The sequence below is a fragment of the Acinonyx jubatus genome, chromosome C2, assembly GCF_027475565.1.
Source record: "Acinonyx jubatus isolate Ajub_Pintada_27869175 chromosome C2, VMU_Ajub_asm_v1.0, whole genome shotgun sequence".
Classification (NCBI taxonomy): domain Eukaryota; kingdom Metazoa; phylum Chordata; class Mammalia; order Carnivora; family Felidae; genus Acinonyx; species Acinonyx jubatus.
In genome coordinates, this window is record NC_069384.1 from 145,922,820 (window position 1) to 145,938,568 (window position 15,749).

Genomic DNA, 15,749 nt, shown 5'->3' on the forward strand with positions numbered 1-15,749 from the left:
CAGCAAATAAGCCTGTATTGCACATTATCTGTCTGAGAACTGTTCAAAAAAGTCACTCTGTGAGCACTTGGATTTGTAAGATCCAAGCACTAAAAGAACCCAGTTTTACTTTTTAATTTTTTTAAGATTTTATTTTTAAGTTTATTTACTTTGAGAAAGAGCACATGCAAGTGGGCGTGGAGCAGAGAGAGGGAGAGAATCCCAAACAGGCTCCTTGCCTGTGCAGAGCCCGACGCCACACGCGGGGCTTGATCTCACAAACTGTGAGATCATGACCTGAGCCAAAAATCAAGAGTCAGATGCTTAAAAGACTGAGCCACCCAGGCACCCCTTAAAATTTTATTTTTAAGTAATCTCTACACACAATGTGGGGCTCAAACCTACAATCCCAAGATCAAGAGTAGCATGCTCTTTCAAATTGAGCCAGCCAGGTGCCCCAAAAGAACTTCAGTTTTAGCATAAAGCAATAATGGCCATCAATTCTTACTTCTTTTCAGCTCAAATTAGAAAACCAAATTGATTATAAAAGAAAATCTCCATAAACTCCACCAAAACATATAGGGGTAAAGGTGTGCTTGTAATACTGTTTTATCTCCCCAACAGATCTCTAATTCAACACCAGATGTAACATCCATAAATTTTATAATGACAATTTAATTAACAGACTTAGAAATGGGATGAGTCAGAAGATGTGATTTCTAACTGTAACAATACCATAACTAGTTGTGTAAACCTGGACAAGTCAAGTATTTCCATTTGCTCCCATCTTCTAAACAGATGAGGGTAAAACCAGACAAAATTTATGGCGATGGATTTAAAGTTCTGTAACTATTATCCTTCATTACTTCTTGGTTAGTGATACACCAGAAATAAAGTTCTTTTATAAGACATCAACAGTGTATTAAAAGATACCATAAAAACATGAATCACACGAAAATGAGCTATCAGAGCTAAACACTTACGTACTCACAACACATTAATAATAGCCATCTTGAACACTTCCAGTGTATGCCACTGTTTGAAGTGTTTTTACAATCATCGTCTCATATAATCCACATGGTAATCCTAAAAGGCAAATAGTGTAATTTGAAAGATCAAGCAGTTTGTTAAAGAAGGGGCAGAATTAGAATCCAGCAATGCTCCTAAACACTACAGACATTGCCATTGTTCCTGGAGCAGCGTCTAGTCTTCTCCACTCAAGATAAGCAGAAATGCCAAAAGGCAAAATAAGCGCTACTCTGCCTCCCTTTCCTCCCAGGCTCCTCTCCTGCTGGCACGGAAGGCTGACACACTGTGCCTGCTCTTCTTGCTTTGCACAAGTTTATGTGCCTGATACCTGCTTTCTACATAGAGCTTTGCTGCACATCTCCACACCTATATTGGATCCACCATGGTCTACAGCATCATGATAATCAGAACAGAAGGAAATCTAGCCTGCCGTGTTCCTTCTTTGTCCAGGTGAGGTATCAACATTGTGAAGTTAACCTTTTTTTTTTATTTGGCCTTGCATGATGTAAAATAAATCATCTTATTTTGTCTGAAAGCTCTGGTGACAAGAGCTATAAGGGGTCTTCACCGAACTACTCTTGGACTCATACCTTCTGCATGGCCTTCAGAGGTTACCTGGATGACCCTTGCCAGCTGAGGCAAGAGAGGAGATGCTGTTAATCAGCTGTAGCATCTGAACCAGTGGTTGTAAGTAAACATTTATGCATGGCTGTTTAAGACTACATCCCTCTAACATAATATCAAGGAGTACATGCGTAGTGGAAAGTTAGACAAGCCCAAAGTTGAATCCTAGCTCAGCTGTGTAACCTGGGGCTTAAAACCCTCTTCTGTAAAAAAGTAAGCATGATACATAATAAAGCAAAACACCCAAGTAACAGGCATAACACACGATGTTCCCATCCCATCTGTTGGCCAAAGTCCTACTTTTGAATATCAGCATTCAGTAATTCACATTAAAAAATAGTATTTGGGGTGCCTGGGTAGCTCAGTCGGTTAAGCATCCGACTCTTGATTTCAGCTCAGGTTCTCATGATCTCACAGTTTGTGAGTTTGAGCCCCACATTGGGCTTTGTGCTGACAGTGTAAAGCCGGGAGCCTACTTGGAGTTGTCTCCCTCTCTGTCTGCCCCTCCCCTGCCCCTGCTCGCTCATGCGTGCTCTCTCTCTCTCACAAATAAACATTAAAAAAAATTTTTTTAGATAGACTTTTATCCTTTATTATTTCTCTCACTTTCACACTGACTAGACATGAACTGAAAACCACTGAGCTTAATTCAATAAACATTTACAACAGCCAATAAATGCTAATACCAATGGTTATTAACAGTTCCTATGCTCCAGGTCAAAGTCACACTGAAGTAATAGTTTTTAATCAACAAATATGCTATACATTCTACAGTTAAACTGCTGTTAAATTAAGATGCCAATTTTTAACCTATCTACCAAATAAGATTAAAATGAATAATCCTTAGTGTTAGCAATGGTGCTAGACAAATAAGAACTCTCTTATACTGATGGTAAGAATGTCAAATGGTACAACTTTCCTAAAAGAGTCGTTAAAAGAAAATAAAAATAGAAAAAGACTGTTTGGCAATATAAAGAAAGACTCAAAAGAAATACTTTTGACCTAGCCATTCCACTTACAGGAATTTATCCCAAAGATAATATTGGGCAAGCAGAAAATTAGATGTAACGATAATAATCTCTCATAAATTATAATTATGGCATAGCTAAATATATTATTCAGTCACTAAAAGGGAGAAACCAAGTCTATTGTCATAAAATACATAAATTAAAAAATCTGATTTTTCAAAACAGTATGTAGGATATGAACCTATTTGTTTAAAAAACAAATATAAAGGGGCGCCTGGGTGGCTCAGTTGGTTAAGTGTCTGACTCTTGGTCTCAGGTCAGGTCCTGATCTCAGGGTTGTGAGTTCAAGCCCTGCGATGGGTTCTATGCTGGGCGGGGAGCGTACTTAAAAAAACAAAAAACCCCACAAATACACACACATATAGAAAAAATGAACATGGTATCTTCAGGTGGTAGGATCATGTGTTATTACCTTCATAATTTTTTTCTCTCACTGGGACAAGAAACATGTATTACTTTATAATTTAAAATAGTGACTTCCAGGGGTGCCTGGGTGGCTTGGTCAGTTGAGCATCCAACTCTTGATTTCGGTGCAGGTCATGATCCCAGGGTCATGAGATTGAGACCCAAGATTCTCTGTCTCTGTCTCTCTTTCTCCCCCTCTCTCAGTTCCTCTCCCTGCTAGTGCTCTCTCAAATAAATAAAATAGTGACTTCCAATTTTGAGAAGAAAATGCTTTAAGACATAATTTCTTTTAGTTCTTTTTATTTATTTTTAAATGTTTATTTATTTGGGAGAGAGTGAGTGCACAGGAGGGACAGAATGAGAGAATCTCAAGCAGGCTCCACACTCAGCAAAGAGCCCAATGTGGGGCTTGATCCCATAAACCTGAGATCACCTAAGCGGAAATCAAGAATCAGACACAGGCTCCTGGGTGGCTCAGTTGGTTAAGCGTCTGACTCTTGATATTGGCTCAGGTCATGATCTCACGGTTCCTGAGTTCGAGCTCCACACCGGGTTCCTCATTGACAGTGCAGAGCCTGCTTAGGATTCTCTCTCTCCCTCTCTCACCCCCCTCTCCTGGCACGCTCTCTCTCTCTCTCTCTCTCTCTCAAAAATGAATAAACATTAAAAAAAAAAAAGAGTCAGACACTTAACTGACTGGGCCACCCAGGCACCCCTCTTTTAGTTCTTTTAATCCAAGTATAAAAAAAACCTCAGTTAACAGATCAGAAGGTTGTAATTTATCCACAATCCCACAGCTTCAAATGGTAGAAGGGGCTGCTCTACCTGGTGCCTCTAGGTGAGGTTCCATCAACTTGAACTGTCTTGGCCTATTCCACTAGGTTTTGGCTACTGTAACATGCTTCCTTAGTCTGTAGCCCCCAGTGTTCTTCTCCCCCCTCCCCCCCCCGTTTCTTAGCAAAATTTTATTCAGATATCAGCTTTCCTGCAAAATCTTAAGCAACCTATTTAGTAATTATTTCATACTGACATATTTTATTTCACTTTGAGTCTTTACCCACAGAAGTTTATAAGCTCCTGGAGGGCAGGGATGGAGTCCTGTTTATGTATTTTCCACAAATGATTCAGCAAAGCATTTTATACATAGCACATTCTAATAATGTTTGACAAACAAATGAAAGATGACATAATCTGTTTTTACCCCTGATTTTTTAAGTAAAATAAAGCCTCAAAAGATCAGACCATGGTCACTCACTTACTGGTCCTTTCTTTTTCCTAACTCAAGCTGTACCCCTTATTCACCTGTGCTCAAGCTCTCTCTCAGCGCTGGCAGAGATATATGAACTCCTCTTAACACCTCTTACACCTATGTTCAGACTATGCATCTAGCTGGAATAACAATGATACTTAAATAAAAGCTGTTCATCATTCATTCAACATTTATTTACTGAGCCCCTATCATGCACCAAACATCATATTCCATCAGCCAGAAACCTGTATTAACTGGCATCTGTGCTTACTGACAAAACCGATGCCCATAATACCCTAAAGCAGGAGTCTACAAACCTCAGCACACAGACAAAATCTGGTCTGCTGCCTGTTTTTGAAAATAAAGTTTTGTTAACCACTGCCACACCCATTTATCTATTTATGAATTACTTATGGCTGTTTTGGGGCTATAAGGGCAGAATTGAATAGTTACAACAGAGACCATATAGCTCACAAAGCCTAAATTATTTAGTATCTGGCCCTTTACATAATAGGTTGCTGACTGTGACTACTGTAAAATATCAATATGCCACTGGAGTCTCAAAACACTCTATATTTGGCATATTTTTAATAGTGGTAACACATAACATGCAGTAAATAATTTTGTTAATTCTTGAAAAATTACTAATCCGGGGCACCTGGGTGGCTCAGTCGGTTGAGCGTCCGGCTTCGGCTCAGGTCTCACAGTCTGTGAGTTCGAGCCCCGTGTCGGGCTCTGTGCTGACAGCTCAGAGCCTGGAGCCTGCTTCCGATTCTGTGTCCCCCTCTCTCTCTGCCCCTCCCCGACTCATGCTCTGTCTCTCTCTGTCTCAGAAATAAATAAACATTTAAAAAAAATTAAAAAAGAAAAATTACTAATCCAATATCATCCATATCAGTATCCAATACGTGGTAACATTCCACTCTTTGCATCCTATTCCCATAACCAATCATTCCTAAAAAGAGCATTAACATACTTCCAACTGATAAAAATCTGTGTTTTCTAGAAGTCCTGGAACTTTGATGATCTTTGATCCCAACTCCTCACAAGTTAAGAGTTTCAGACTGAATAGTCTCATTATTTTCAAATTTAGTCCTCACACAGAAGTTACTTCTCTGAACAGATCTCTGGTTCCACCATGTATCTTGAGGTTTCCTACCAATAATTCAAGCATAATAGAAGCTATTTTATTCCTGAAAAGAATGACTGTTTCAAACATACTTCCTGAAGATGCTCAGCATTTTGTGGGGCTTTGTTGGCTGCACACAATCCTGGAATGGCGCCTTCAGGGAAAAATAGACTCTAGGCTTCTTCCCTGGGTGGAATCAAACAGCCACATTTACAAGGAAAAATAATTTTTTTTTTTTTTTTAAGATTTTAAGCAATGTCCACACCCAACATGGGACTCAAACTTACAACCTGGAGATCAAGAGTCACATGCTCTACAGACTGAGTCAGCCAAGCGCCCCAATACTTTAAGCTCAACTGCAGTAGTCCTCAAAATATTTCTTTAAAAATATTTAATAACCTGGGGCACCTGGGTGGCATACTCATTAAGCACCTTGCTCTTGATCTTGGCTCAGGTCGTCATTTCACTGTTTGTGAGTTTGAGCCCTGAATCGGGCTTTACACTGATGGGGCAGAGCCTGCTTGGGATTCTGTATCTCCTTCTCTCCGCTCCTCCCCCATTTGTGCTCACTTTCTCTCTCTCTCTTTCAAGATACATAAATAAAAATAAACTTAAAAATATTTAATAACCCACAGCTTTGGAATTAAAAAAAATTATAGAATGTGGTATCAGACAAGATTTCAGAGCTCACTAAATCCAAATATATTAATTTATAGATGAAACAGATGAGGTTTACCTGATTTACCCAAGGGCCAACTAGTTTTCATTAATTTATGTTGGCCTCAAATCATAAAGTTACACTGATGTTCTATATATAAGCCAGGCACTGGGCCGGGGAGGGGGGGGGGGCAAGATTACAAATGTTATCTTAGTAAAATGATGAATTCATTTAATCTAAATCAATGAGACTTTTTGCAGTGAAACACATGCATCAGAGAATCACATAAAATTCCTTTATATAAACTGTTTAACATCCTACTTTTCCTACAAAGAAAGCTCTCCTTTCTTGTAGGGAGACAGTCCAATGTATAGGCTAAGAATACTGGCTCTGGAGGAGCCTGGGTGGCTCAGTCGGTTAAGCATCCGACTTTGGCTCAGGTCATGATCTCACAGCTTGTGAGTTCAAGCCCTGCATTGTGCGCACTGACAGCTCAGAGCCTGGAGCCTGCTTCAGATTCTGCAGCTCAGTCTCTCTTTGCCCCTCCCCCGCTCATACTGTTTTTCTCTCTCTCAAAAATAAATAAAAACATTAAAAAGAAAGGTGGGGGGGAGGTACCTGAGTGGCTCAGTCAGTTGAGTGTCCGACTTCAGCTCAGGTCATGATCTCATGGCTTGTGAGTTCGAACCCCATGTCAGGTTCTGTGCTGACAGCTCAGAGCCTGGAACCTGCTTCAGATTTTGTATCTCCCTCTCTCTCTGCCCCACCCCTCAAAAATAAATAAACATTAAAAAAAGAAAAAGAAAGAAAAAGAATACTGGCTCTGGAGGTAGGCTACACAATTTAGATTCTTGATGTTGGCTCTGGCTGTGTAACCTTAGGGCAATTTACTTAACAGCTCTGTTTTGCTTCTTGATCTTTAAGGGGATAATCAAATTCTGGAAACAATCTTTACATAGCTGGTACATAGAAGTGCTCTATAATGTTAGGTACTATTATTTTCCTTAGGGAGTTTTCTTAACAAAACATAGGAAAGTAACCAAGCTATGGAGTAAGTGCCCTTTAAAAAGCAGCTATTAAAATATAATTGCAATCACTGTAGTAAAAGTTGATTAAATATAAAGGGTAAAGAGGAAAAAATAGTTTTTCAAAGGACAATTTATAAGTTAAATCCTACTTAAAGTACATGCACTAGAAGTTCTGCCTTTACTATTAAAAACTTCACTGAAGCTCATTCTCAAAATCTTTCAAGAAAGAAAATGGTTAAACACTAATGTCACAGTGTTTCTGGGTTTCACTAAGGGTCTGGCTTCAGTAGATTAAATGACCCCTTAAACACAAGTGTCATGGCCCAGTGGTGTCCCTCAAGAAGCTTCAGCCTAGAATCCCACAAATATATGGATTTTACTTTATAACAATTACTAGTGCTTTTACTCAAAGATAGCCTTTTTAAAAAGTTATGCAATAGGAAGAATATGTGGCACTCTCTCCCTTGCAAGGACTTCTATCATCTTGGGAAGCCATGCCAGAGTCACAGAACACAGGGTCTTAAAAGCTGTGTGACCTTGGAAAACTCACTTAACAGGTCTTTAAAATTCATTATCTCATCTACAAATTGGTGCTAACATCTACCTCTCAGATTTGGAGGTGATGAAAGAAGGGGGCAACTGAGGAGATAAACTAAGATTTATTTATATGAAAATGCTTTGAGAATGGCTCATAGACATGTATACACTTCTGGTCCCAATCCTTTTCTCCCATAGGCAGGGGGAGGGGAAAGCATGTAGCAAGCTAAGGTAAACTGCAATTTGCATTGCGATAAATAAACCTTGATCATTGTTCCCATTTCAGGTTGTTTCTGGAATAGCAAAACCTTGCTACAGTCTCAGTTTTTGTTTTTTTTTTTAAGTACAGGATTCCAGAGATCGCCATAATTCATGAAAAACACTTGAGGGCCAAGCATCCTCCTGCCTAGCACCCTCAAACTCATAACAAAGAAAACCACAATCCCTATTTATACATTTCTTCCCTCCACCAGCACAGACTGAATGCTGCCAAACATGTGATGGTAAAATATCTTTAAGAAATCTTTAGAGGTATTTTAAAAAGTTAATCCTATTTATGTAATCAGTATAAAAATCTGCTCTTCCAGAGCTGAAAAGGACTTTGATGAAAATTCCAATAGTGCTCAAAGAAAAAATTTAAATTTCAAGCTTTTGTAACCTGATACTAGACAGAGCCTTACAAACTATTAAGCTCATAAGGAAGGAAATTTAATCTATTCTAAGTATGGAAGGATAGAAGTGTCTGGGGCCTCTAAGTACACTCAGTCGCATACACTGATCCAGTGTCAAAGGCAGGTTAAAAAGGGGGTTAAAAGAAAAGCATGGTGCAACCTCAGCACAAATTAGGAACATCAAAAATGAACAAAACTGTCAATTTTGTTTCACCACAAACAGAACCATCTAATAGTATCTAACACATCCGAATAATTAGGGGGAACTTGCAAAATGAAAACAAAATGCAGGAATCTTATCCTCACAATGACAGTATTTGAAAAGAAGCCTTATTTAACTTAGAGTAATTAAAAATAATCCACTTCAATGAGGTCACAGTAAATCCATTTCAGTTTAGTAACTAAGAGTAATTTATTTGTTTAAATTAGTAAACTTAAAACACTTTCTGGGATTTTTTTTTTTTTTTTTTTTTTGCTTTTGGAACCTAATCTATCTCTGCCCTATTAAATATCACTTACGTGGACACTAATTGAATATTTAAAAAGAGAATTCTGATAAAATATTTTCTAATTCAGTTGACAGAAATCCATCACAAAAGTCACTGTGTTGCTACCACTTTACAAGTATTATCTCATTCAGTCTTCCCCATAACCCTAAGAGGGAGGCATTATTATTTCTATAATATCCATTTTAAAGATGAAGAAACTGAAGTTTGTAGACATCAAGTAACTTGTTTAAGATTATAAGGCTGTGACTGAATCCAGGTTAATCTGCAGCAGGTACTTTCAATCACATTAAAAACAAAGTAAAAACTAATTTTTCAACTAGCTCCATGCAACTTTAAAGAACATCAAGAATCATATTCAAGATTGGCAGTATTCATGAAAAATAATTTGTTTCTACCTACACATTTCTATTAAAAGCAGAACCTATCAAGTAGCAATTGACTTCTTTGTTTCCTTTCCTGTTTTAGATGTACATAAAACTAGTCTTGAGACACCAACACCGAAGTTTTAAAATTTAACCATCATTTTATAAGCCAAGACTCAATATCTCACATTTAAAGAATATGAAAGGTTTTCTGTAAATGACTCAGAAACTAAGCCTGCAAAAATGTGAATCGGTGATTTATTCTCCCTCAATATCCTCCATGCCCACCCTCAGAATCAGAAAAGAAACAAAATACGTAACTTCCAGAGAGCAGAGGAAATACAGGAGAATTGAGACATTAGACCTTTCTCCTTATTACAATCATTTGGCTCGAAGGAACTGGAATAGTAAGGTGTTCGATTGCCTTTTACAAATATCAGAATTATAAGTGACAATTAAAAAGGCATCTGCAATGAGAGTCCATTGTACCCGAAAAGCTGAATCAAATAAGAACATTTATCACGATTCCCAGGTCTCAATTTCTAGCTTCCCTGTCAATTATACAAAGAGTCAGCTATTAATTATTAATGGCATGCCATTTGCACTGGAGCTCTTGAAAAGAGCCTCCTGCTACTAATTTTTGTTATGAAAGAAAAACCGTCCTTTTCTAGGGAAACCACAAGCCTCTACAATCCCTCAGATGGGATATCGCATTCTGTCCTTCCCCCAGGAGACTGTCAGGGCCACCTCCACATGAAGGGGAGGAGGAAGGGCTCAGGGGAGGGCGGTCCCCAAAGGTACCGGGGCCGGGGTCCCCGTTCCCCTGCTCCCCCAGCTGTCAGCGACCGGTCCGGCGGTTGGGCGGGGCCAGGCCCGGGAGTTCGCACAAAGCGAGCGAACGGGCGGGCGGACCCTGACCCGGGCCGGGGTGGGGACCAGGCGGGGCGGAGCGAGGCGGGGGACACTTACCCAGCAGCAATACGTTCTTCCCCGCGGGGAGCTTGGAGCGCGAGCGGGTGGAGACCTCGCTGAGGATGCAGGACCTAGCGGGGAGCAAGGAGCACTCTGAGGCCGGGGACTGGGACCCCACGGCGGGAGGGACGACCCGGCCTCGGCGTGCTTGAGTGGGGGCTGCCCGAGAACGCAGTGGCCTGGGCCCGGCGCCGAGCTTCGGCGGGCACGGGATCCCGAGGTATCCGCAGGGCCGGGAGTGCCAGCGGGGACCCGGGGAAGGGTGGGGTCGTTACCAAAGGTTCTGCCCGTCCTCGTCGTCGCCTGCTGCGGCGCCGCCGTTGCCCGATGTTAGCTCGTTAGCCAAGGGGCCGCCTGCGTAAGTGGAAGCTAATCCCGGCGGAGAGGAACCGAAGGAGCCCACTCGCCCCACAGCCGCCATCTTGGTCGGGAATCACACCACTCCCGGCAAAGCTGAATGAGCTAGGCGGCGGCGGCGGCGGTGGCGGCGGCGGGAACCCGGATATGGAGCTTTCGGCACACGGGAGCGGGGCGGGGTCTGCGGGGGTGGAGCCGCGGGCCCTGCAGGGACTGACGGAGCAAGGGAGGACGCACTGCGCATGCGCTGCTGTCTGGCGGGCGCGCGTAAGGAATGCGCGTGCGCGGGCGACCCGGCTGGCGGTTGCGCTGCAGCCCCACTTCTGAACTCAGCGTAGTGAGGCGTCTCCCGCCCCCCACCCGCAGCTGTGGGCTGCAGCACAGCCGGTTGGGGTGTGTCAGGTGAGCAGTGCTCCCTCCCACTCTTCAGTCGGGTCTACAAACCCCGCAGCCGGCGTGGAATTCCTGCACTGTCATTGCTGTCCCCCCCCCCCCAACCCCCGATTCAGACTGAACGGCGGTCACCCGCCTACACCGACACTTCCTTCGTGCCAAGATGGGAGCGGGCCGCCCCGCCGCAAAAGAGGCTTTGTGCAGCCCGTGTCCGGAGAGTTAGTGCGGTCCGAGATTTCTGGGCTCTCTACTTTGCAATCTCACGTGGCGCCGTGTTCCTCCGTCTTGACCCCACATCTGGAGCAGATTCTCCCAGCCCCTGAGCAGCTGCGTGACAGAAAAAGTATTGACAGGGCTTGCTTTAATAATAGTGTCGAAGTTTTTGTAGGAGATGCTCCGTGTGAGATTTGACAAGACCCAGTAGGTGAGTCATCCATATATCCAGTCAACAGACGTTTATTCAGCACTTACTATGGCAGGCACAGTTGGCACTGGGCATACGCAGATGGAAAAGAACCTAAAGTAGCCCTAAAATAACTCCCTCTCTATCATAACTTTACTGGCTAAATTTATTTGAATGTCTGAGCCCCGCCTCCAGAAAGAGTTGGTGGTTTTAAGGCTCTGTCCTGGTACACCTTGTCAGAGCCTTTGCTTAAAATAGTCCGGCTCTTTGTACATTATTGCTGTCATATTTGAAGATCACTTGCTGATACGTAATCTGATCGTTAGGCTAGTGACAAAATCCACAGCTAAAGACTGTATTTGTTCTACATTAACAGTACAGTTAGAAGCCTAGAAGGCTTTGGAGACAGGTTATCAGTAACCATAGGCCATTTCCTTAACCTCTCTGAGTCTCAGTTTCCTTATCTGTAAGATGGGGATAAAAGGACCTAGAAAATTTATGAAGATCAAACGGGATGGCCCATGTAAAATGGCCTAGAACAGTGACTGACAAATCTTGAGTGCTTGATACATGTTTATTATTAATGACTAATGTTTTCCTTTACTGTTCAAACCATTCATATCTGACCAATCCCTAGAATTGATGGGCCTAGTGAACTCCGGCAGCTAAAACTCTTCATTTTTTGTTTGTATGGTTAGGAAAGGAACTAGAACCCAGTCTTGGGATCCTAGGCTTTCTATGGTAAGGGACAGGGGGAAGGACAGGGACTTCTAGGGGAAACTGGTTGTTAAAGTCACTGCTGTAAAGAAGAGCTGTATACTTAGCCCTCTGAGAATTGATTCATTCTCTGTACTTTACTTCCTCAGTCATCTTTTCTTGTCAGAGCATTTTTCCCCCTCAATTTTGTTCATATACAGAGTTGTCAGTTCCATATCATATTTACTTAACCTGGGAAGTATCAAGTGTATGATAGTGTCAGGCTTTTAATGCCCCATGACTTCTAGATGCCCAGTTACCTACTTATATTGAGGTCAAAGTTGTATTTCTTGTGGTTTTATAATATCCCTATCCAGCATTTTCCCATTAAGATGGTTGACAAGGGTGGTCATTTATGAGTGCCTACTATGTACCAGGCACACTATGTGTTATGGTTTGCAATCCTCATACATTGTAAAGAATCTGTGAAATTAAGTAATTTACCCCACAGGTTGGCGGTAGATAAACTGAGATTTTGACTTCCCACTGTCCCAAGAGGTTAGGTCAAATTACATTAGGATAAATGTCCTGGCAACTTTAGACGCTGTCATGGTAAATAGCCTGTATAGAAATCTCTACATAACAAACATAGAGAACCTTTGTAATAGAAGGAAGGCTATAAAAGGAAAGAAGTCCCTTGGAATTTTTGTTACATGAATGGTATTTACAACTGAGCTACTTCCTGTACTATGATTACTTTTCTTTCTTGCCCAACTTTTTGTTACATGTAATATTTGAATTTTCATTTGCTTAAATTTCTATGCCCTTAACTATAATTCAGTTTCAAATTCTTGTCCCAGTTGTGTAAAACTTCTCATTAGGTATTCAAACAATTTCATCTTAAAGACATCTTTAAGAATTTTCTGGACTGCTTCAATTTGAATTGGTTATTCTATGTGCCTAATACACAGCAGTCATCTGGAGATCTTCTCCTGCCATTATTCTGGGGATTCCCTTTGCTGCATTCCTGTGTTCTCTTCTAATTTTATTAGAGAACTTCACTAGTTTTGTAAGAAAAGGTGTATGGGTACATTTTTGGAGACCTGTGTATCCAGCCAAGGTCTAGCCAGGGAAAAAAATGGCATTACTAAGGCAGTGCTGAATGAAAGCTTAAAGAAGAACTATTTACAAAGGTGTGAACAGTATCAAAATGGGGCTAGCAAGAGCAGGAAGATTTAAGCCTAAAGGGGAAAGAGGAAGGAATGTTGACTAGAATCCAGAAAGAGCTGCAGCTATAGAAAAGGATTGCTCAATAAGATCTATCACTTCAGTAAAGGAACACAGTGCTGAATTCTCTCTTTCTGCCCCCTGGTATCTTGCCAATGTCTCATGTTGGGCAAATCTAACCAGAAGCTGTAGGACAAGAGAATTCAAGTGTAGCAGTCCATGCAAGTCTACCTCCCACAGCACAAAGAAGGGTAGAGAAGGGTGGACAGTGGATCTGGAGGGACAAATGGAAGATATCCAGCGCACCTTTTATGTTTGAAAATGCATTTAGTCTATACTCACTTTGTGATAGTTTGGCTGGGTATAAAATTCTTATGTTGCTAATTATCTTCCCTTAGGTTTTTAAAGGCCTTGACCCCGTGTCAGCTAGATTATAATTTTTTTTAATGTTTATTTATTTTTGAGAGAGAGAGTCAGGGAGGGGCAGAGAGAGAGGGAGATACAGAATCCAAAGCAAGCTCCAGGCTCTGAGCTGTCAACACAGAGCCCAACTTGGGGCTGGAACTCATAAGCCATGAGAACATGACCTGACCCAAAGTTGGACCCTTAACCAATTGAGCCACCCAGTCGGCTAGATTCTAATGTTGCCACTGGGCAATTCAAAGCTATTCTTATTCCTTATCTTTTGTTATGTGTTCTTTGTCCCCCCCCCCTTTTGTTATGTGTTCTTTGGAGGCCTCTAGATTTCCACTAACACATTTGCACCTCCATCCACTATCTGCACTTTCATATCAATTTTCCTGCTAATTATCATAGGAAGAAAATTCATATTCTTACACTAAAACACTTACATACTAGATTCCATCTCTTCTCAACTCTAGGACATTGATCCAACAATTGTCCCCTCTTTCTCTATATAATCATTTTTGATCTCCACTGGATCATTTCATTAACATTCTTCCATTCTGAAAGAAAGAAAGAAAAAGAAAGAAAGAAAGAAAGAAAGAAAGAGAAAGAAAGAAAGAAAAAGAGAGAAAAAGAAAGAAAAGAGGTACACCTGGGTGGCTCAGTCAGTTAAGCGTCCAACTCTTGATATGGGCCCACGTCATGATCTCATGGTTTGTAAGTTAGAGACTGAGTCAGGCTCCATGCTAACAGTGCAGATTCTCTCTGTCCCTCTCTCTCTGCCCCTTCCCCACTCTCTCACCCTCTCCCTCTCCCTCTCTTTCTCTCAAATATATAAACTTTAAAAAAAAAAAAAAGAAATCTCTTTTAACCCTACTTCTTCACCAGCTACTGCTGTATTTATTTCTTCTCTTTAACAGAAAAATTCTTTCAAATAGTTGTCTCTATTTGGTGTTTTCAATTCCTCCTCCCCTTTGTCCTTATAACCCACCTTAATTAGGCTTTTGCCCCTCTGACTCCACAAAAACTGCTCTTATATCTCCTTTTTGCTAAATCCAGATCTCTGTCCTTGTTTTTCTTAACCCATCAGCAGCACATGATACAGTTGGTCACTCTGTGTGGATATCTGTCTTCACATGGCTTCCAGGTCACCATGTTCTCCTTGTTCTTTCCCTGCCTCACTAGCTGCTCCTTCTCAGTCTTCACCATTTCCTCATTTCCACCACTTAATGTTGAAGGACTGCAGGGCTCAGTCTTTGTTCCTCTTCTCTAATTTTGGTGACCTCATCCAGTCTCAAATGTATGATACTTTACTTTACTTTAATTCTTTATGTACTTTAATACTCAAATGTATGATAAAAACTCCCAAATTTGTCTCTCTAGCTCAGAGCCTCCATGTGGAACTCCAGACTAATACATCCAACTGCTTATTCCACATCTTCACTTGGATATCTAATAGCATATTTCAAACTCAACATGTTCCAAGCTGAGCAATTTTTTTTAATATTTTTTTAAAAATTTTTAAAGTTTATTTTTGAGAGAGAGAGACAGAGACAGAGCGTGATTTGGGGAGGGACAGAGAAAGATGGAGACACAGAATTCGAAACAAGCTCTAGGCTCTGATCTCAGGGCTTGAATCCATGAGCTGTGAGATCATGACCTGAGCTGAAGTCGGGAGCTTAACCGACTGAGCCACCAAGGCACCTCTTTAAAGTTTATTTTGAGAGAGAGAAAGAGAGGGAAAGCAAGAGCGGGGGAGGGGCAAAGAGAAAGGGGGAGAGAGAGACAGACAGAGAGAATCCTAAGCGGGCTCTGCCCAGAGCCTGACTTGGGGCTCTATCTCACAAACTATGAGATCATGCCCTAAGCTGAAATCAAGACTTGGACACTTAACTGACTGAGCCATCCAGGTGCCCCCCAAGCTGAATTTCTGACCTACCCTGTAAAAATTTCCTCAACCCAAGGACTTCCCACTGGGTAGCAATTCCTTTTTGCCCAATCTTTCTTGACTTCTCTATTTCTCACACACCCCACATTGAATTCATTAGGAATCCTGTAGTCTCTACCTTCCAAATATACCCACAATCA

The 15,749-nt window shown here is 41.4% G+C and overlaps 1 protein-coding gene and 1 long non-coding RNA gene across 3 annotated transcripts in view; one reads left to right on the forward strand and one right to left on the reverse strand.

The window, feature by feature from the left end:
• DYNC1LI1 (dynein cytoplasmic 1 light intermediate chain 1) overlaps positions 1-10,713 on the reverse strand; it is a 36,452-nt gene extending 25,739 nt beyond the window's left edge. The window contains exons 1-2 of the mRNA XM_027040839.2: positions 10,456-10,713; positions 10,178-10,251 (exon numbers count right to left, since the gene is read on the reverse strand). Of these exons, the coding sequence (XP_026896640.1) occupies positions 10,178-10,251; positions 10,456-10,601 (220 nt within the window). The 5' untranslated portion in view covers positions 10,602-10,713. The remainder of the gene's footprint in view (positions 1-10,177; positions 10,252-10,455) is intronic.
• A 35-nt stretch (positions 10,714-10,748) lies between these two features.
• The window catches only part of LOC128315327 (uncharacterized), a 52,996-nt gene continuing 47,995 nt past the window's right edge, over positions 10,749-15,749 (forward strand). For both annotated transcript variants that reach the window (XR_008298051.1, XR_008298050.1), the window contains exon 1: positions 10,749-11,354. This is a non-coding gene — a long non-coding RNA (uncharacterized LOC128315327). The remainder of the gene's footprint in view (positions 11,355-15,749) is intronic.